Source organism: Podarcis vaucheri (genome assembly GCF_965113315.1).
Source record: "Podarcis vaucheri genome assembly, chromosome: 6".
NCBI classification, from domain to species: domain Eukaryota; kingdom Metazoa; phylum Chordata; class Lepidosauria; order Squamata; family Lacertidae; genus Podarcis; species Podarcis vaucheri.
The window spans coordinates 8,215,983-8,238,382 of NC_138764.1; the positions used below are offsets into that span (position 1 = coordinate 8,215,983).

A 22,400-nucleotide genomic window follows, 5' to 3' on the forward strand; every position below is an offset into this window, starting at 1 on the left:
ACAATAAAAAAGTGGCAGTGATCCCTCTGGTGCAAGCTCTTTAGATCAGGGTGCAATCTATTTGTGGATTCCAACAATCCACTGAAGATCAGTGGTATAGGGGCTAAGGAAGCCACAAGTGTTAAAGCATATGCATCTACTCAGAAGTAAGGTAAAGGTAAAGGGACCCCTGACAGTAAAGTCCAGTTGTGAACGACTCTGGGGTTGCAGTGCTCATCTTGCTTTACAGGCTGAGGGAGCCGGCGTTTGTCCGCTCCGCAGACAGTTTTCCCTGGTCATGTGGCCAGCATAACTAAGCCACTTCTGGCGCAACAGAACACCAGAGCAGCACACGGAAATGCCGTTTACCTTCCCGCTGGAGCGGTAGCTATTAATCTACTTACACTTTTTGGGGTGCTTTCGAACTGCTAGGTTGTCAGGAGCTGGGACCCAGCAACGGGAGCTCACCCCGTGTGGTGGGGTGTGGGGTGTGGGGATTTGAACCGCCAACTTTTTGATCGGCAAGCCCTAGGCTCAGTGGTTTAGACCACAGCGCGACCTACGTCCCTCTACTCAGAAGTCCAAGTAATTTCATTGAGGCTCAGTCTGCAAGCCTAGCTCTACTTACGTGGGGCGTAAGCCCAACTGAATTTAATAGGACTTATTTCTGAGTGGAGAGGCTTAGGATGGGACTCCTACTCACTGAAGAGTGGGGTTTAGGATTTGGAGTGAACCAGCTTGTTTCTGGTTCAACCCCCCCCCCCTGCAAGTTTGCTCCTTTAAACCCCGTCTCTCTCATATTCAATAGAATTGTTTTCCAAAGTAGCCTAGCAGATTCTGAGAAAACATCTGTTAAAATAGGCTGCTTTTTAAATATCTCAAGTCAAGTCAAACCTTCTTTCTCTCTTTAATGGTTTTAGTAAATTATACATTTATCATCTAAATTAAGGGAATTATTCTTCAAATCACAGTGATTTGCAAGTGTGTGTCTACATTATCAGTCTACCTACATGCTTCCTCCACTTCACATTGATGGCAAGTTCCAGGGAGACAGAACTCACCCAGTGCTGGTTTCCTTTAGAAGGAGGTCCATGCCACTGACCGTGTTTTGTAGTATTTGAGCTTGTTCATGAATACACGTGTTGAGCATAGGTACAAGTGCAGCTAAATACTCCATCAACCAAAGACCACTGTTCCTACATTATCTTGACTATGCTACCACTCAGTGGATTTGTAACTGGCTGACTGACCAAACCCAAAGGGTGCTCATCAATGGTTCCTCTTCATCCTGGAGAAGAGTGAAGAGTGGGGTGCCACAGGGTTCTGTCTTGGGCCTGGTCTTATTCAACATCTTTATCAACGACTTGGATGATGGACTCAAGGGCATCCTGATCAAATTTGCAGATGACACCAAACTGGTAGGGGTGGCTAACACCCCAGAGGACAGGATCACACTTCAAAACGACCTTGACAGATTAGAGAACTGTGCCAAAACAAACAAGATGAATTTTAACAGGGAGAAATGTAAAGTATTGCACTTGGGCAAAAAAAAATGAGAGGCACAAATACAAGATGGGTGACACCTGGCTTGAGAGCAGTACATGTGAAAAGGATCTAGGAGTCTTGGTTGACCACAAACTTGACATGAGCCAACAGTGTGATGCGGCAGCCAAAAAAGCCAATGCAATTCTGGGCTGCATCAATAGGAGTATAGCATCTAGATCAAGGGAAGTAATAGTGCCACTGTATTCTGCTCTGGTCAGACCTCACCTGGAGTACTGTGTCCAGTTCTGGGCACCACAATTCAAGAAGGACACTGACAAACTGGAACGTGTCCAGAGGAGGGCAACCAAAATGGTCAAAGGCCTGGAAACGATGCCTTATGAGGAACGGCTAAGGGAGCTGGGCATGTTTAGCCTGGAGAAGAGGAGGTTAAGGGGTGATATGATAGCCATGTTCAAATATATAAAAGGATGTCACATAGAGGAGGGAGAAAGGTTGTTTTCTGCTGCTCCGGAGAAGCGGACATGGAGCAATGGATCCAAACTACAAGAAAGAAGATTCCACCTAAACATTAGGAAGAACTTCCTGACAGTAAGAGCTGTTTGACAGTGGAATTTGCTGCCAAGGAGTGTGGTGGAGTCTCCTACTTTGGAGGTCTTTAAGCAGAGGCTTGACAACCATATGTCAGGAGTGCTATGATGGTGTTTCCTGCTTGGCAGGGGGTTGGACTCGATGGCCCTTGTGGTCTCTTCCAACTCTATGATTCTATGATTCTATCTCCAGAGAGATAGCTAGCACTCTATAATGATTTAGAGCTCAAACTAATTTCTTTCTCTGTCTCTCTTATTTTCTGCACATTCTTTTTCTTGTGTCTAGACACCTAGATTACATCCATCTTAGCCCATGGGGAGCTGCTTTTTCTGCAATCTAGTCTAAACCCCTGCAATGCAGGAATCTCAACTGAAGCATCCATGACAGATGACCACCCAACCTTTGCTTAAAACCCCCCCAAGGAAGGTCCACCACTTTCTAAGAGAGTCTGTTCCACTGTCAAACAACTCTTACCATCAGAATGTTCTCCCGGAGATTTAGTCAGAATCTCCTTTCTTGTAGCTTGAAGCCAGTGGTTCAGGTCGTACCGTCTGCAGCAGGAGAAACAAGCTTGCTCCAACTTCCATGTGACAGCCCTTAAGATGTTTGAAGATGGCTATCATATCTCCTCTCCTCTTTACCAGGCTAAGCATATTCAGCTTCTTCAACTGTTCCTCATAAAGCTTGGTTTCCAGACCCTTGATCATCTTCGTCATCCACCTCTGTATGCATTCCAGTTTGTGAATATCTTTCTTAAATTGTGGTGCCCAGAACTGGACACAGAAAACTTGGTTCCCAAGGAAACACATCACCTATAGTTTCCCTAGCAAAAGATGTGTCTGGATATTTTGCCATGGACTGACAAAGACCATTTGCAATCATTCTGGACTCCTTAGCCTCTTCCTGTCCAGAACTCCAATCGTACAACAGTATGCTACACTGAACTCTTAATTTTGTTGAATTTGGTATTCACAATTCTACCTTAATGCTGTAAATGTTTAAAACTTTGGAGATAAACTGGAGCATCTTGAAGAGTGTCAGCCCCAGAAGTGAGAAGATGAGATATAATGGACATTCATGAAATTGATCTGGTGCTCCTCAGTGCTCACATGTGGCTGACAATATTCACTAAATGATGGATGTTTACTTTAAGACGCATATTTTGAAATAACCTCTGATAAATAAGAGCTTACATGGGCAAAAATGCAAAATTGCACACAAAGAGAGTACTAATGAGTTGATGAAAAGGGAGTTTAACACATTCAAAGCAAGGTTTATAAAGGAGATTTGTGTTCTGAAAGATCAGTGTCAGATTTAAGCATACATACCTTCAGCTCACATGAGTACTTACAGTGGCGTAGCGTGGGGGGTGCAGGGGGGCCGGCCGCACTGGGTGCAACATCTGGGGGTTAGGGTTAGGGGGCGCAAATCCACGGGTTAGGGGGCGCAAATTACTTGCCTTGCCCTGGGTGCTGACAACCCACGCTACGCCACTGAGTACTTATACTTGGTTGGATAAACTTTTCACAGGAAACAGTGCTGGAAAAGAACAGCTGAGGACCACGGCAGAGAGAAACAAAGGGTTTTCCTCCCTTACAGTCAATAAAAGAAATGTTTGGACCCCCCCCCCCATTGAAAGGCTTGTGTGCAGCCACTGAGAGGTTTCTTTTGGGGGGGGCAGGAAGTGTGGTAGAGGCATTAAATGGTTTTTCTTAAACAACGTACACAGCCATGATTGCAGACTGCTTTTTAAACTCTTCTCATCTTAAGAAAATGGGCTGCCTTGTGTTGCAGGGGGCTGCTGGTTGAGAAATAGATATCAAAAAGCCCCTTTAGTGCAGAGAGCCTGTCTTGGGATGCAGGATTCCTAGTGGTCAGTGGTGATTCCTTGCTTTCTTTAATTGCCCCCCCAATAAAATAATAATCAGGGAGACGCTTCTGGCAGGTTAGTCAACAGGGGTTTCTTTTCTCTCCTGTCTTCAAACCTGCTTGTTTTCTTGTTCCCTTCATAATCCCAAAACAGGAAGAGGAAACATACATATTTTCTGGCTGGGAGACAAGTGGCCCCTGTAACAAAATGTTGTATGGAGTGTTTCTCTTCAGTGCTTCATTCAGCCAGTCATGCCCTCCTGCAGGACACTCCATTCTACACCCCCCCCCCCGGTTTCCCACCCCCACTCTTTCCCAGCAGTCACGTACAGTAGCTTGGTGTGGCTGCTGACCATCCTTAACTAGGGTTGTCATATTTCAAAATCCAGGCAGAAAAGTTGTTGAGCATTTTAAAGTCTTGCCCAAAGTTGGCAAATTCGCAAAAAGAAGAATATGTTTTTGAGCTACAGTGGTACCTCTGCTTAAGAACTTAATTTGTTCCGGAGGTCTGTTCTTAACCTGAAACTGTTCTTAATCTGAAGCACCACTTTAGCTAATGTGGCCTCCTGCTGCCGCTGCGCTGCCACTGCATGATTTCTGTTCTCACCCTGAAGCAAAGTTCTTAACCCGAGGTACTATTTCTGGGTTAGTGGAGTCTGTAACCTGAAGCATATGTAACCCAAGTAACCACTGTACTTTTAAAGAAATTTACCAAAATCGACATTGCCGACATAGATTGCCATAAGTCTGGATTTTTTTTGGGGGGGGGGCATTCTCATCCAGGCACTGCTTTCAGCTGCAACCCTAGTTTAACCTTCCTTCCTCCAGTTCTGCTATCTCCCTCTTGTGGGTGGGTGGTGTCATTTTGACCCTAGAAGCAATTGGCATTTGCAGCCTGAACATCAGAAACAGAGGGGATGGGAATGGTTTACACTCAATAAACGTAGAAGAGCTCCATTGGGATCAAAACCAGTGAATTTGTAGTCCACCATCGTACTTTGATAGTGGACATCAAATATATGCCTCTGGAAAGCCCACAAGTAGGGCTTGATGTCAATTGCCTCTTCCCACTGTCCTTCCACCTCCTGCAAAAAACTTTCTGCAACATCTGATTATGGATGTTTCATGTGTTATGTACTGAAGTTCTCACTCTGGACCAGCAGGGGGATACTGTAGATAGTTATGCAAATAAGGGATTGAAAGTGATGTTCAGTGATTGGATAGTTTTAGAAAATAGTTACAGTTACATTGTATTGGAGCTCTATATAAGCAGGCTGAACCCTTCAGTTCAGTTCTGTCCTGGCCTGTGAATAAACAAGAGCTGTTTGAAGAATCGCTGTGTCATCTGATATGTTAACCCACAACTTAACATCATGTAGCTGTCATAGCTAACAGACAGCCTCTCATTAATATGTATAATTTCTCTTCAAAACGAGAGGCCATCACCACTTCCTGTGGTAGTGGATTCAAGAACTTATTTCTTTGGTGTATCAAAGACCCGCTACCAATTAATATATTTGGATGTGCCTAAGTTCTCCCTTAGTTCCTCATGCCCTTCCTTTAGTCATCCTTTTCCTTTCCCTAAATTAAAAGGCCTCTGACTATTTATTTAGATGTGTATACTGTCTTTCAAAATATACACATCTAAATAAATAAAATAAACAAAGCGTTTCCGTGTGCTGCTCTGGTTTGCCAGAAGTGGCTTAGTCATGCTGGCCACATGGCCCGGAAGCTGTATGCCGGCTCCCTCAGCCAGTAAAGCGAGATGAGCGCCGCAACCCCAGAGTCGGCCACAACTGGACCTAATGGTCAGGGGTCCCTTTACCTTACTGTCTTTCAAATGTCAGTTTCTAAGATAGTTTACACAGTGCATTGCATTAATGCACATTACAGTTATTTTCCTCTGTAACATCAGAATCAGGAGCGGGTGGTCAAGTCCTAGGCTGGTGCCTGGATGCCATGATGGGCTGGATGAGGGCCAACAAACAGTAATATCAACAGTAATACTATTTGTGTTGGCTAGTAATACACCACTGCCGAGCTGCTAACTTATTGCGGGGTCTGGAAGAACCTTAATAGATCTTCTTGTTAGGGGATTCTTTCCTGCTATAATTCAGCGCAATATTTTCCTTTGCTTTTACTTTCACCTCTGTTCCTCAAGCTATAGCCAGTGATTCATTGAGATCGTTATGCAATGGGCCATCCTTCTTCCTGTGCCTCTTAAAAATAGGAAATTATTGGATGCTCTGCCTCCAGGAATAACCAAAACTTCTTATTATGCTGTTTAAAAGAGCTGCGTCCTGGGGCTTTACTCTGAGAGACTGGCCAACTCAGCCAACCTGGAATCAATTTGTGGCCCCTGGATAGAGTTTAATTACAAGCAGAGTCACCTTTATGGCTGAGAACGGCATCCAGGAGGGAGCTGCAGAAATGTGTTGCGTCTTTTTTTAATGCCTCTTTTTGGTCTGGCAGTCTTTTAACACAAATACTGCAAAACAACATTTTGGACAATCCTTCCTGAGGTTTATGGTGACAGTTTGGGGGAACTTAAATGCTACTTTAGTCGAAAGCTTTGACGCAATCTTCATTTGATGATTTGCCTGAGAATGTCAAGGACTGGAGCACTTGCAGAGATAGCTAATTTCTGTGGCATTTCGGTAAGAGGGGGGAAAGTTTGGAAAATGAAATAGCAGAGATGTCCCTTGCATGACAGGTGGCCAGACTAACCGCAGGCTTTGGAGAATGGCTATTTCAGCAGAATAGTATGTTAAAATTGGTGCCGGGGGGGGGGAGGGAAGGAGATATTTAATCCTACTGTTCAACACTGGAACTCCTGTTCGGTTACGATTTTCATATTGAATCAATGACTTGCTTCCATAATAAGAAGTGCCAGAATGATTGTCAACAAGAATAAAATGCAGTAATAAAGATACACAAACATATTAAAAACATAAACATTCAGTCATTGCTGCTGCTCTGACACCCAGGAAAATGAAGTTGCTGATGAAAGGGTGGGAAGGCTGGCTCCAGGCAGTTCTCCCTGGGGAGCGAATTTCACAGGTGGGGAATGCCTACAGAAAAGAGTTGCCAGCCTCTCCACCTCCCTCGGTGGTGACACGCGGAAGGGCCACAGATGACAGGTTCATATGGGCGAAAGACAGTCCTTTAGCTATAGGGGTTCCAAGTCATAGAGTGCTTTAAAGGTCAGAGGACTTATAACTTTGAAAATAAGTGAGCATTAGAATATTGCCAGCATTTCATAATGCTATTTGTTTTGCAGTTATTTGGGGTGTGTTCTTATTTGTTTTGGATTTGTCTGCTTCAAAAAAATCTATTCCTAGATGGGACTACGTTCTGTTCATGCTTCCACAGTGGTAGCAGTGCATTAGAACAAGTTAATATTACATTCATTTTTCTAAGCAACTCTTAACTGGAAAGTGAGAATTTCCTGCAGCTGGGGGTTTGTTATTCATTCTTACAAGTGCACCTGCTTGTAGCGAAGCCAGGAAACAGACATCACTTTCCCCTCTGCTGGGCTTTGATACTAACAGTTGTCTGGTGGAGAGAAGGATGTGCGGAGGTAAGCAGGGTGGGGGAGGGTTTAGAAGCCCTTTTCTGTGCACTCTTATACTCTTAAATGTGGATCCCCTAGTCTGCATTTTATATGTGATTGGGAAGACTTGCATGGTAGGTCTAGTGTTCATCTAGTCATCTAGTCCAACCCTCTGAAATCATAGAATCATAGACTCATAGAATTGGAAGAGACCACAAGGGCCATCAAGTCCAACCCCCTGCCAAGCAGGAAACACCATCAGAGCACTCCTGACATATGGTTGTCAAGCCTCTGCTTAAAGACCTCCAAAGTAGGAGACTCCACCACACTCCTTGGCAGCAAATTCCACTGTCAAACAGCTCTTACTGTCAGGAAGTTCTTCCTAATGTTTAGGTGGAATCTTCTTTCTTGTAGTTTGGATCCATTGCTCCGTGTCCGCTTCCATGGAGCAGCAGAAAACAACCTTTCTCCCTCCTCTATGTGACATCCTTTTATATATTTGAACATGGCTATCATATCACCCCTTAACCTCCTCTTCTCCAGGCTAAACATGCCCAGCTCCCTTAGCCGTTCCTCATAAGGCATCGTTTCCAGGCCTTTGACCATTTTGGTTGCCCTCCTCTGGACACGTTCCAGTTTGTCAGTGTCCTTCTTGAACTGTGGTGCCCAGAACTGGGCACAATACTCCAGGTGAGGTCTGACCAGAGCAGAATACAGTGGCACTATTACTTCCCTTGATCTAGATGCTATACTCCTATTGATGCAGCCCAGAATTGCATTGGCTTTTTTAGCTGCCGCGTCACACTGTTGGCTCATGTCAAGTTTGTGGTCAACCAAGACTCCTAGATCCTTTTCACATGTACTGCTCTCAAGCCAGGTGTCACCCATCTTGTATTTGTGCCTCTCATTTTTTTTGCCCAAGTGCAATACTTTACATTTCTCCCTGTTAAAGTTCATCTTGTTTGTTTTGGCCCAGTTCTCTAATTTGTCAAGGTCCTTTTGATGCAGGAACATGCAACCTTCCCATGTGGGGATTGAAGCTGCAGCTTGGCCCCATGTCCTAAGCAACTGATCGGTCCAGGCCGTTGTCCAATGATGGTAGGCCCCATAAAACTACCTGAGACTTTGGAGGGCCACTGTAGTACTGAATGACAGCCCACTTAGAGGTAAAATGCACCCAGTGCATAAACTGACTTTTCATTTGGTACCTGTCTGCTCAAATGTCTGATTGCGTCTCTTTTATTTAGGCAAAGTTCACTTCTGTGCCTCAATAACGTTTAATTTCAGAGCTCATAAAACTAAAGCATGTCACAAAATTTAATTAGTAATTAAAATAATTAGCTAATTTAAAGCATGTCACAAATTTTAAATACCAATTAAATGAAATGAATTAGTTAATTTAACTAAATGTAAAAGGTGCCCCGTTGAAGGATGTGCCTGATGTTCTGTGCAAAACACTTCCAAATGAAGATGGTTGTTTTTTTTAGATAATTATGCATGTTACAATCCACCAAAACTGTGCTAGAATTCTTGCAATATTGTATATAGAATTCAAATGGCTTGCAATTTTACGCAAAGGCTGTGCACACACCACACATTTAAAGCACATCCCTGTGTCAAGAGTCCTGGGAACTGTAGTTTGCCTCTCACACAGCTACTGTTGCCAGCACCCTTAAAAACTACAGTTCTCATTCTTCTTTTTGGGGCAGTTGTTTTAAAGTTATGGTGTGTACACAAATAAAAGATAATGTCTGGTTTGAATGATTTTGATAAGAGGTAGAAACAATATTGTCACACAGGTTTTGTTTGTTTCTACCAGAGTTTACTTGCAAATTTTATTCAACCTTCTTCAGCTCACACAGTACATAACTTGTGTTTGTGTTTTAAATTGTTTTATTCATATTTTATAGGAAATAAAATAACACTCAACATAATCGCAAAAAGACAAAATAAAAGGTTAAATACATTTCAGACAACATTGAGGCCACCATTTCAGAAGTGAATTAGGACAGATATCAGGATAAGTTGATGAAAATATCACACAATATGGTTTGTCAAGGAAGGGGTTTAGTTAGGACAGCCTTCAGCCTATGTGCCAATGAGAGTTCAACTGTCTGCAGGGTTGGATTGCCCAGGAAAAGCTATGTTGCATGACTTTACTCCATGTGTAGATCAGCTGTCAGACCGTGAATTCCCAGAAAAGGGCTGTCTGGATGATACCTTTCCTGGAGTATTTGCTTTCATAATAACACTACTTTTGCTCTTTCCAAATTAGCCTTACTCTTTTCGTAGTATTAACAGAAACAAGATGATTTTTTGGAATTTCCTTCTGGGGGTTCTGCTGCACTGCCCTCTCCAGGGAGCTCTGGCACAGCTGCCGACTCAACTGGAAAACTGCTCTGGCAAAAGTCAGATCTCCTTCAGTCACTCATACAAGATTGACGTGCCCAAGTCCTCTCAGATCAAAGTGGATCCAGACCCACGTCCCCTCCAAGATGACAGTCACACACTGCTGTCGACTGGTGAAATGCAGGAGGGCGAGGAGCAAAATATTATATTCAGGCACAACATTCGTCTGCAGACTCCCAAAGGTGACTGTGAACTCCTAGGCCAGCTCAAGGCTTTGTTGGAAAGGCTGGAGAAGATAGAGTTGGAAGTGCGACATCTGAGGGGCATCTGTGCTCCTCAGAGGTGCTGTGGCAGAGCCCAAGGTAAGAACCATGTGTGATGAGCACAACTTGTGACTGGCTAAGTCAAATGCAGCCCACTAGTTATGTTTTATGGCCTTTTGGGTGGTTGACAATCTCCCCCCACTCCATGTTTTTGCAGCCTCAGGCAAGCAGTAAAGTCAAAAGACTTGTTGAACTCTCATATGTGTGTCGGATGGATTCAGCTTACTGCGGCACAGTTTTTGTACTGGAACAGGGGGCTTTAATGGTATAGCGTCTGCCATGCACTTTTAACTTCCCTCAAAGTGTACAAAATACACAGGATTTCTCTTTCAGGGTACTATACCCAATATAGGCCATGATATAAAGGGGGAAATCCTCACAAGTAAGGTAAAGGGACCCCTGACCATTAGGTCCAGTCGCGGACGACTCTGGGGTTGCAGCGCTCATCTCACTTTACTGGCCGAGGGAACCGGCGTTTGTCCGCACACAGCTTCTGGGTCATGTGGCCAGCATGACTAAGCCACTTCTGGTGAACCAGAGCAGCGCACGGAAATGCCATTTACCTTCCTGCTGGAGTGGTACCTATTTATCTACTTGCACTTTGACATGCTTTTGAACTGCTAGGTTGGCAGGAGAAAGGACCAAGCATCGGGAGCTCACCCCGTCGTGGGGATTCGAACCGCCGACCTTCTGATCGGCAAGTCCTAGGGTCTGTGGTTTAGACCACAGCGCCACCAGCATATAGCAATTGGTAACTCCATGGTTGTGCTCTTACTAGGATGCTTTTTGTGTTCGTTGTCTTTCTAGTTTTGGTCATTTGTCTCCCTTATTGCTTCTTGTGGTTCTATCTCTCATCTTGGGCAGAAGTTTCATCCTGCAGCGGCCACGGAGTTTTCATCCAAGAGGTTTGTGCCTGCAACTGTGATGAAGGCTGGGAAGGCCAGGACTGCTCCCGCCCTACCTGCCCAGGAAACTGCAATGGTAACGGGCGCTGTGTTGGTGGCCGGTGCATCTGCAATGCACGTTATGCTGGCGAGGATTGCAGCCGGCTCCTGTGTCCTGAGAATTGCAGTGGAAATGGGCTCTGTGTGAATGGCGTATGCCACTGCTACAAGGAGTTCATTGGTGAGGACTGCAGTGAGAAGAGGTGCCCCAACGACTGCAGTGGGAATGGATATTGTGACACTGGCGAGTGTTACTGTGAGGACGGCTTCATTGGGCTTGACTGCTCTAAAGGTAAGACACACACGCTTTTTTGGATGGAGGCACATAAGGAAGGAGAGGTAGAAGATCACTTTTAATCATATAATTTAGTGCAGGGGTTGGCAGCCTAAGGCCCATGGGCTGGAAGTGGCCCACGGATGCCATTTCACTGGCCCAGAAGCCGCCCCTGAACCAAGCCTCCCTCTTGGCGAGTCCCCACGCACTGCGCTAAACCGGCACAGTGCAGCATGGGGACTCTCTTCCGTGGCTCCGGAAAAGCTTCTGTGCATGCCCAGATGCCAGAAATCGCGTCTGTGCATGTTCGCAGCACCAGAAATCGCTTTTGCGCATGCCCAGACACAGAAAATTGCTTCCGCGCAGGCACAATTTTCGGTTTCTGGCGCCGTAGACATGTACAGACGTGATTCCCAGCATCATGCTGCGCCGGCCCGGCCCATGGAGTATCTCCATGGGAGTGATCCAGCCCATTCCCGGTAAGCCTTGTCTGCCCCTGATTTAGTGGGAGCCTTTAAGAATCGAGACACCCCATATCTGCAAAGCCCTGTTGCGTTGTGATGCCGTGATAGGAAGATGATTGGAAGTGCACCATCACAATCCATTAGGAACAGTGAATTCCATTCTCCAAGGGCTGGTTTTGATATAGCCATCCATGCATATGAAGCAGGCTTAACCACCCCAGCAAACACCCCCCCCCCAGGTAAGGGGAACCCTTTCCCCCAAACCAGGCATATGACTGGGCATGTTCAGTGGGATGATGGTTTACCATTGGAGGGGAAATGGAAAGGAGAGACTTGGATCCTGAACTGAAGCTCTGCACAGGGCAACGTTTTTGTTGTGGGTCCCACTCACCACTTCTTACAAAATGAGGCAAAACCCAGATTTGGCAATTCAGGATAAGCGATGGAAAATGTTCACAGCATACGTTGCACATTGATATGAAAAATTCATGCTGTGCACAGTGTGGAATTGGGTTTTGGTGCTGGATTAATTTGTTTTATGTTAATAAAGATTAACTTTAATGTACATATTATGAACAGCCTTGGTTAGGCACAACACTTTGTAGAGATCCTATTATGTTCTAGGCTGACTGCTTACCAGTTATGCATATTACTTTTCATTAATTCCATATTAATATGAGGAATATTTGTTGTAAGATTGGTGTGTGTGGAATAAAGAGAGAGATAAACCAGAAACACAGAAATCAAGACTCCACATTAAGAGCAGTAAATTAACAAAGCAACAAGGATCTCTTTGCCATAGCAATATTTTTGGATTGGGGTGGGCTGAGTGATGCAGAGGGCTGATTAGCCAGAGAACAGCAGATTGGCAGAAATGCCTCCAGGAGCCCCTCTAAATTCTTTTTTTTTATATAAATATTTTATTAAGTTTTCACAATAAAAGACAAAGAAAATACAAAATCACAAAAAACAATACAATACAAAAATACAAACATTAAACACATTAAAAAAAAGATAAAAACACATATGATAACAGAAAACAAAAATTCCCTCTTTCTTAATTTCTCAGCTTCAATTGACTTATTTTCCCGACATCCTCACGTCTCCCGTTCCTGTATCCCTTTTTAGAAATTAATTCAACAAATTCATATTCTATTAATTTATCTGTTGTTAATCCAATCTTATATTTTACTTTGTCGCTAAAGCCCCTGCGATTCATTTCAATGTCCTTAACATTCAAAAATTTTACAATATTTCTGCAAATAAATTTTGAATTTCTTCCAATCTTCCTCCACCGTCTCCTCTCCCTGGTCTCGGATTCTGCCAGTCATTTCCGAGGAGCCCCTCTAAATTCAAATGGAAGTATTGTATAAAATGTATGGGGGGCAGGAAAGAGTATGCAGCTTTGAGAGTTGGGGGATATATCTATCATCTATCTATCTATCTATCTATCTATCTATCTATCTATCTATCTATCTTTGCTTGCTATTCTCTTTGACAGAGGGATGCGGGTGGTGCTGTGGGTTAAACCACAGAGCCTAGGACTTGCCGATCAGAAGGTCGGCGGTTCGAATCCTCATGACGGGGTGACCTCCCGTTGCTCAGTGCCAGCTCCTGCCAACCTAGCAGTTCGAAAGCACGTCAGAGTGCAAGTAGATAAATAGGTACCACTCCGGCGGGACGGTAAACGGCGTTTCCCTGTGCTGCTCTGGTTCGCCAGAAGCGGCTTAGTCATGCTGGCCACATGACCCGGAAGCTGTACGCCGGCTCCCTCGGCCAATAAAGCGAGATGAGTGCCGCAACCCCAGAGTCGTCACGACTGGACCTAATGGTCAGGGGTCCCTTTACCTTTTACCTCTTTGACAGATATGTGCCCCTATTGCTCTAGCACAAGAGCCTCCATTTGGTCTTAGAGACAAGAAACAAGGCTCTTGTTAATGTGGGGTCTGAGAGAGGAGTTGCTTGTTTCCAACCATTAGACATGGATATGTCAGAGGACACAGGACATAACTGAAGTCCCATAGGTCCTTGGTGTTCTGAGAAGTAGGTGGAGACCAAATAATTGGAATTATGACTTGGATCATTTCTGGTTTAATCCTACTGGACACAGCTTGGAGCCCATGGGACGGTCTGCTATATTTGATATGTTGTTGGTGATGCCCAGGTTGTTGGTCCAGGCACTAATTGCCGAACTGGTAGAAGTGGCCTAAGTAGCAACCTAAGGTTGCAGTCTGTCCTGAGCAAACCCTGTCAGGAAAAAGCAGCAATGCGAGAGCGAGCTGCAGGTGGCTGGAAAGCTAAACAGGATGTGACTGTTGGTGACTGTACCGTGGGAACAAAGGGGCAGTCTATTCACTGTACTGAGCACCGGATGTTAGCTCAGAGTGTCAGCTGACCTGTACTGGAAGTACAGGGGTGGAGTTTTTTCTCTCTACTGTTGGAGTCTGATGAGTGCAGACACGTTTCTCTGTACTGCTGCAATGACAGAAATAAAGACATGTAAATAGATTTCTGTCTGTCTCTTTCCCCTCCCTGGGGAGGCAGGGAGGAGGGGAGAGTGGTGTGTTCTCCTTGCGCATGAGGAGGATCGCCGATAGTGACCTAGCCTATGTCCTGCCGGGAATGCAGACAGGGAGGTCAACAAGGATATCAAGCCGGGTGTCCCGAGAGTGGCCAGTTCCTCTGATAAGGCTGAGATATCCGACAAACCCACCCCCCCTCCCCGGAGGCAGACACACAATTGGAAGTTTATTTCTTTATTGGCAAAGCACTCAATTATAATCAGCTCCCAAGGTGCAAGAATCACATGCACTGCTCCTGCTAAAATAACTAACTGAGCACCTCCTTCTTTTCTGGTCCCAGGAGTTGGAGAAACTGTGTGCCATGCCTCCTCCTCCAGCCCACGTAAACCCCCACTTCTGACATGGTGCCCTCAAGCAACCAGGGACTTCTCCTGCACGGCATCATCTGCTGCTCCCTCCTTGTCCTTGGAGACAGTGGGTGAGGGGACAGAGGAGATTCTCTGGGACCATCTCTTTCACCTGTGTGCCCCCCTGCAGCTCCCCCCGTCTCCTTTCCTCCTGCCTTGGACTGCCCAACCTCTCCCCCACCTCACAGGTGACACAAGAACCATGCAAATCAGTGGCCCCTTTCTCTGGATCACCTGACCCTCCGCCCAACCTTTGGTGTTGTCCTCCCTGTCCTTAACTCAGTATTGCACCAGTTGGGTCAGCCAAGAACAACCTGCTCTGTGCTGGGCAACAAAGAGGGGAGGCTCAGACAGGAGACACGAGAGCACAACTAGATACCATGGCCATGGGGCTCAGTTGCAGAGATGTGAGGAAGGTGATTAAAAGTGCTGCATGGCTGCGCAGTAGCAGGGTGGGGGGTGGGGTGGGGCTGAACTCATGTGTTTGCTTTCCATACTGTATTTGGTTATTTTTCACTCAAATGTGGTTCCAGTCTGTCTCAGAGTGGCTATGATAAGCAGTTTTGGGGCAGAAGCAGTGTAGTTCAGCTACCCTGCCCTGCCTGCTGCCTTTGCCGCCTTGCAAATCCTCCTCGCCACCATTTTAAAAGGATTCAGTGACACAAATCCAAGTTTGGCCCCAAACTATTTTTCTTCTTTCCTCCTCCATCCTGTTCATCTATGAAAACAACTCTTTCTGCATTGTCTCCACTTCTTGCTTCACTACATTCAAAGCTTCTGCACGTTCCTTTAAAGGTTGGGAGCGATGCCTTGTCCAAACTTGTAAAACCTACCTGTAACATGAACTGAGGAATGGGCAAAGTCTCCTCTTTGCATGAACACTATAACTGCAAACAGTGACTGAGGAATTTGTAAGTTTAGGCAATGCTAACATTTAACGGGCAGTAATGAAAAGGGGAAATAAGAAACCCAATTTGTTTCAAGGGAAAATCTCACCCATGAATGCAAATTAAAATTATTTATCATTCTACTTGATGTCATGATCATTACCTAAGCAATTGTTTTTTGTGCCAAATGTGTTAAATGTATTGCCATTGTAGATAACATTTGAAATTCCCCATGCCACAGAATAACCATTAATTTATCACCAGGAATAAGGAAAATATATTACATTTTAGGCACTATTTTGTGTGTGCAAACTAGGAGCTGTAGCCAGACTGTAAAACGGTTAAAAGTAGCATCTTGATCATCTACCTGTTTTTGCAATGCCAGGCTTGGCTTGATGAGATGAGAGAATGGCAGAAAGCCAGGAACAGTAATGTGTTTACAATATACACATACTGTGTGTGTGATTTGTTGGTAATTGCTTCAGTATCAACCACCAAGAGATGTTTCGAGACTGATTTTTTTGCTGTTAGCTCAGATCTCAAATACTGGCATTGTCTTCAACTGTAGTCATAACAGCAGAACTTAAGTTGTGGTCACAGCTCTGCATTCATACTGCAAAAGCTTCAAAGCAATGACGTTGACTACTGCTTTATTGTGACTTTAAATTACGGTGCCATTTACAAAATTATGGAGTTGGTGGCCAAGACATTTAACCAAGTGGGCTGGCAATACAAAAGCATGTAAAGTTAAGGTTGTGTTGTCAACGCTCCAGCCTATAGCATCATGAACTAAACCACAGGGTTGTAGTAATGCACACGGATGATCACACACACATTACTAGCTTCTGGCTTACCTTGCATTTTCTTCTTCGTGTGTGTATGCATTTTGAAAAATCTATATAACCTCCGTAATTTGCTAATAGAAAATGAAAACACTGGGAGATCCAATGATTGATCTCCCACATTTTATCTATTTTTGCATGAGGATGTGGGAAAACTGAGAGTGCAGCTTAAGAGTTGCTAGATTTTACTAGACTGCAAACCCTCATTTCACCTTCTGACTCACAAAGCCAACTTGGCACACTGTTCCTATTAATGAATGTAATACAGTGACAGTCTACAGCACTGGGGAATATACTCTTGTTGAACTCACTATTTCATCCCTTTGATTGATGATGCCCTCGCCTCCCCCTCCAGTGCTAGCTCCCCAGAATGCACGGGTCCTCAAGACCACAGAAGATTCCGTGGCCATTGGCTGGGATCAGGTGGTGGATGTGGATGGTTATCTCATCAGCTACTTTCCTGTTGGGTATGAAGCCTCTGTGAAGCAAGTGCGAGTGTCCAAAGATCAAACCACCTATGAGATTCTGGGTCTTCTTCCTGGAACAAAGTATATTATTACTCTCCGCAATGTAAAGAAGGGGATTGCCAGTGACCCAGAACTCCTGCAAGCCAGCACAGGTAAGAACACTAAAACCAGTCCTAAATTATGTGGTGCTTGGTTCACACCAGCAGATTGCAAAGGGAAAACTTTGAAAAAGCGCTTCAATTCAGGCATGACTCCAACCTTGCTTAAAGATTGCTATGATTTTGATGCGGTGTTGAAATTTACACACTATGATTGGCGATTAGCTGACAAACTACAGCTGAAAACTATGGTTTGAAGTCAGTTTACCAACCATGATTTGTGCTCATTACTATTTGGTACGATGTCTAGATTGGAAAACCATCGCACCTTGAGTTGGAGTGCCACTCCCAACAAAAACTTAAAGCAGACCATAGCAACAAACAATGGCTTGCTTGTTATGCATGTTTAAACTCAAACCATAGTTTTGGTATAACGTCTGACCTGATACTATGACGGAAGTGCATAAAACCATGCACAACACAGTGAAAGTTGATAGTGAGAAGTTTTTCTTCCTCTTTCACAATACAAGAACCCAGGAGCATCCGATGCAGATGAATGTTGGAAGATTCACGACAGTCCAAAGAAAGTACATATTCACACAGTGCATAATGGTTAAATTATGGAATCTGCTACCACAAGACATAGCAGCAAATACCATAGATGGCTTTAAATAGAGTTTAGGGAAATTCATGGTGGATAAGGCTGGCAGACGCGGCTACAGTTTCACCTCACCGTTGAAGGCCATGCATCTCTCTGGATGCCAGCTGAGGGGAAGCCCAAGTGTGGAAGAGTTCTGCGGCACTCAAGTCCTGTTTGTGGACTTCCCAAAGGCATCCAGCTGGATCCAGCAGGGCTCTTGTGTTCTTAGGAGTTAATGGGGAAACTGCTGGCCCAAATTCCTCCCTTTCCCTATCTGCCTTTCATCTAAGCAAGTGCATTACATCCAAAGTTCTGTTATAATTATTCCTTAGAGAGCAAGGGGATTGATTGTAATAATGTGCTGTTTCAGCTTTGCTTTCGATTATTCTCTCTTTTCTAGAGGTCTCTGCCATTGGTGCTATATGGGTGACAGAAGAGACAGATAATTCCCTGGAAGTGGAGTGGGAGAATCCTTCAACAGAGGTGGATTATTACAAGCTGAGGATCAGCTCTTTGCTCCGGCCAGGGGAGGAGAAGGAGGTGCTGGTCCCTAAAAGCAGTGATGCCAAGAGCAGATATGTTATCACAGGTAAGTGGTGATGTGGTAAGTTTCTTACGATCAGGAATGAGCTCAGTGGAGAAGATCTGTTGATTTTTCTCACTGTTAACTGGAAAGAGAACTGACATTTGGTTGTTGATTTAGGCCCCATCTGCACTATACTTTGAAAGCACTACCATACCACCAACCAGTCACGGCTTCCCTGCAAGAATCAAGGGAATTGTAATTTTGTTAAGAGAGACCCCTATTCCCCTCAGAGAGCTACATTTCCCAGAGTTCCTTGGGAAGAGGGATTCGGTGTTAAACCACTTTGAGAAATGCAGCTCTATAAGGGGAATAGGGGTCTCTAGATGTTGCTGGACTCCAACTCTCACAAGATCCAGCCAGCCTGGCCAGAGGTCAGGGGTGATGGAAGCTGTAGCTCAGAGCCAGTGTGGTGTAGTGGTTAAGAGCAGTGGACTCGTAATCTGGGGAACCGGGTTCGATTCCCTGCTCCTTCACCTGCAGCTGCCGGGTGACCTTGGGCCAGTCACACTTCTCTGAAGTCTCTCAGCCCCACTCACCTCACAGAGTGTTTGTTGTGGGGGAGGAAGGGAAAGGAGAATGTTAGGGGAGTGATAAAGCGGGATATCAAATCCAAACTCTTCTTCTTCTTCTCAGCAACACACAAAGGGCCATAGGTTACCTGCCCCTGGCATAAAATAAAATAAAAATATGCTTATATAGGTCTAGGCATCTGTACTGAACATGCTCTCTAAGCAATTTTTACAGAGTTCTGATTTATGTGCATTTAATAATAATAATAATTTTTTATTTATACCCCGCCCTTCCTGGTTTAAAAACCGGGCTCAGGGCAGCTAACAGCAAATATAAAACACTGTTTAAAATATGACTTAAAACCAGCATAAATTACAACATAAATGCAGCATCTACGTCAATAAAATTCAAAAATTCAGGGGTCATTTTAAGGGAAAAAACCCCAGTTAGTACACATCAAATGATCACCAGGGCTAACTGGCCAAGTTGGTCCTACTAGGGCCAGAAGGAGACCAGGGAAGAGTTTAAGTGTGGGGTCCCAGAAGGGTTTCTTCATAAAAAAGGAAAGGGAAAAGGGAACAGAGGATCAGGCTAATTCAAATTGAAGGCCAGGCGGAATAGCTCTGTCTTACAGGCCCTGTGGAAGGAAATCAAGTCCTGCAGGGCCCTAGTCTCGTGGGACAGAGCATTCCAAACATTAACTTTTTTGTTTTGTTTCATTTATGAGCTACAAAAGTGTTATGCAACATTTTAAAAATAAAAACCCAGCCCAGTGTCATCTGTATCCAGCATTAGCCATGATCAGAGCAGACCCACTGAAATTAATGGGCATGACTTATTTAGGTCCACTTATTTCAATGGATCTGTCTGAATAGTAGGTACTTAAGATGGATAAAACCAACTGAAAACAGGACAATGCAGAGCCAACAAGCTGCAGGCCTCCAGCAAATAAATGCCTTTTGAAACAAATACGTTTCCCCTCCAGCGGGTGACATAAGTGTAACAAAGAACAACAGTTAGGTGACTTCAGAGGGGAAGCCCTGCAACTGAGTCTCAGGGCTGATCTTCCCACTTGCGGACCAAGGCCTCCTTCCTCTGGGATGGGTCTCACTGTGAACAGGAGAGATGCAGTTTCCCCCTTCCTCTCAGATCAGGCTAGACAAATCCTACATGCAACAAAGGAAGGGCTTTGAAACAAATCTAGTATGGAATACGGAGAGAAATCAAAGATACTGCTGTGTCTCAGAAGAATTTACCCCCTTCTCTTCTCTTTATAGGCCTGAAGCCAGGAACCCAGTATGTGATCACCGTCATATCTATGAAGGATGAGATGGAAGGGAAGCCATCCTCTGTGAACGGCTGGACAGGTATAAATCTAGGGCTTTGGCGACATCATTCCACTAGCACAGCTGCTACTGGTTGTCACAATTGCCGTAGCAATCGCTCATACAGTGTGATCCTTTGAGCCTTCCAGAGTGTCCCAATTACTCTCTCCAGATGTCTCTCTTCACAGTTAACTAAAATCTGTGTACAATCAGGACATGAGTGGGCAGGGAGAGTGGGATCTCACCCCCTGGCACCACTTTAAGCCCCTCCGTGTTGTTTGGCTATTCTGCACAAAGCTTCTGTGCATAGTCTCTTCCACTGCCAAGGACAGTGTACACACAGAGGTTCTGTGTTCAAGACAATAGGCCAATGTATGGTGGCTGGGGCTGGTGCCTGCCGCTGCAATCCCAGTTCTCCTCTCTGTGTTAATTGTAGACAGAGTTTAGTCATTTGCCCAGAGCTTGGGTTCAGAAGGGTTTGCAACATCTCAGCATGGGCTCATCCACGCTTCCCCTTGTCCCACTGCTTTCCCCCAGGGAAAACCACTTTTAAGCTCTCAACTGGAGCAAACAACAATTCTCCAGATTGATGTTTGCTCTGATTTGTGAAGAGGCCATGAATTAACAGCCCTCCCTCTGCTACTGGAAATGTAAGGATTCATCAATGGAATTACCAGACCACTGTTTTTTCTCAAAGGAGGGCAGACCCGGAGGCACCAGATGCCTATAGTTGGCAGCCTTGGGTTTGACTTTGGATCAGTGTTTTTGTTTACTCCTGCTGTCTTCAGAATTTTCTTGCCAGTGGGAGGAAGTCAGACTAGAGCACTGAAATTCTGCTTCCTCTTGGGCAGTAAATCATTGCTGTGGAATGTCCTGATTTTGCAGATGATGTGTCCATTTTAACAGTTTTGATTTGAACATGTTGTGCTCTGGGCTGGACATGAGAAGCACCATTTCTTCCTTTGTAGCTACAGCAAAGTAGTTCCTAGAAACTGGGAAGGGAATCTGAAAGGCAAAATATATCAGGCCAACTGTTTGGTCTATATTGCCAAAAATACAAACTGTCCAGTGGTTTGGTTGTAAAAGCAAGAGCAGTTTGGATCCATGTGGGCTGCTCTTCAAGCTCCAGAAAGAGTGCACATTTTCTGTTACAAACTGTTCTGCTACACCGAAGCTACGCACCCTATATAGCAATGAGTGGTGTCAGGAAAAAGCTGCCACACACAATTAAAGTTCCAGAACTTGCTTTGCAAGAATTGCACAGAATTACCCATGTGCACAACACAACCACGTGGACAGGCACAGATTGCACAGATCATAACAAGAGAATTGGCAGCCTGCTGGGAGGATTTTGGGCGCCCATTTTTGGGAAAGATTTCATCCCATCATTCCCTGCCCATCATTCCCTGCCCAGAGTTTGCAGGGCATCAGTTGAAGAAGGAGCAAAAAGGGTTTTCTTGTGTGTGTGTGTTTCTTTGTGGCTGATTAGCTGTTTTCCCTGTGTAAAGGTCAGAGGGGGCAGGGTTTCTGTTGAGGCAGGGGATTAGCTGTTGGAGGAGCTTATCAGAGTTTGCAGGGCAGCGGCGCGCGCCTTGTGGCGCGCGCAGTTAGATCCATCTTTTAGATTTAGGGGAGCTAGTCTCAAACGTTTGTTGGGGGAGATCTAGGTGTTTTTTTGTGTGGGGGAAGTTATTTGTCCTGTCTTCAAGCTTTTTATGATGGAGGACCTCTGTAGCCAACCCCAACGACACGATCTCAAGATGGAAGGGGAGGGAACAGCTGCAGTCGCCTGCGATTCCTGCGCAATGTTTGCCATCTTGCCAAAGGTTGCAGGCAGCTTTACCTGCAGCAATTGCATGTTGATTGCCCTCTTAAAAGACAAAGTCCAGCAACTGGAGGAACGTGTAGCTACGCTCCAAAGAATTAGAGAGCTGGAGCTCTTCTTGGAAGCAACAGAGCACACCGTCTCCACCAAGGAGGAGACAGGGGACTCCCCTGAGAAGGAGGCTAGTTCACCAACACAGGAGCCAGATATATGGAGAAACGTGACTCAAAGAAGTAGGAGGCCCAGGGTTCACTCTGATTGCTTAGAAATACACAATCGCTTTGAGGTCCTCTCCCCTAGCATGGAAGACGAAGAGCAGACTCCATTTGAGGATCTCTCCCTCATTACAGTCGATCAGGTATATGAAGACGAGCAGCAAAGTCAGTCCTCGGGGAATGTGCAGGCGACCTTGGAACGGACAGCTCACGGAAGAACCCCGACC

General features: G+C 45.0%; 1 protein-coding gene across 1 annotated transcript in view; it reads left to right on the forward strand.

The window, feature by feature from the left end:
• Positions 1–9,803: 9,803 nt before the first annotated feature.
• Positions 9,804–22,400, forward strand: part of TNN (tenascin N) — a gene marked incomplete at its 5' end in the record, with an annotated part of 35,603 nt that continues 23,006 nt past the window's right edge. Inside the window, 5 exons of the mRNA XM_082227016.1 lie at positions 9,804–10,206; positions 11,032–11,403; positions 16,863–17,126; positions 18,113–18,301; positions 20,086–20,175. Of these exons, the coding sequence (XP_082083142.1) occupies positions 9,804–10,206; positions 11,032–11,403; positions 16,863–17,126; positions 18,113–18,301; positions 20,086–20,175 (1,318 nt within the window). The remainder of the gene's footprint in view (positions 10,207–11,031; positions 11,404–16,862; positions 17,127–18,112; positions 18,302–20,085; positions 20,176–22,400) is intronic.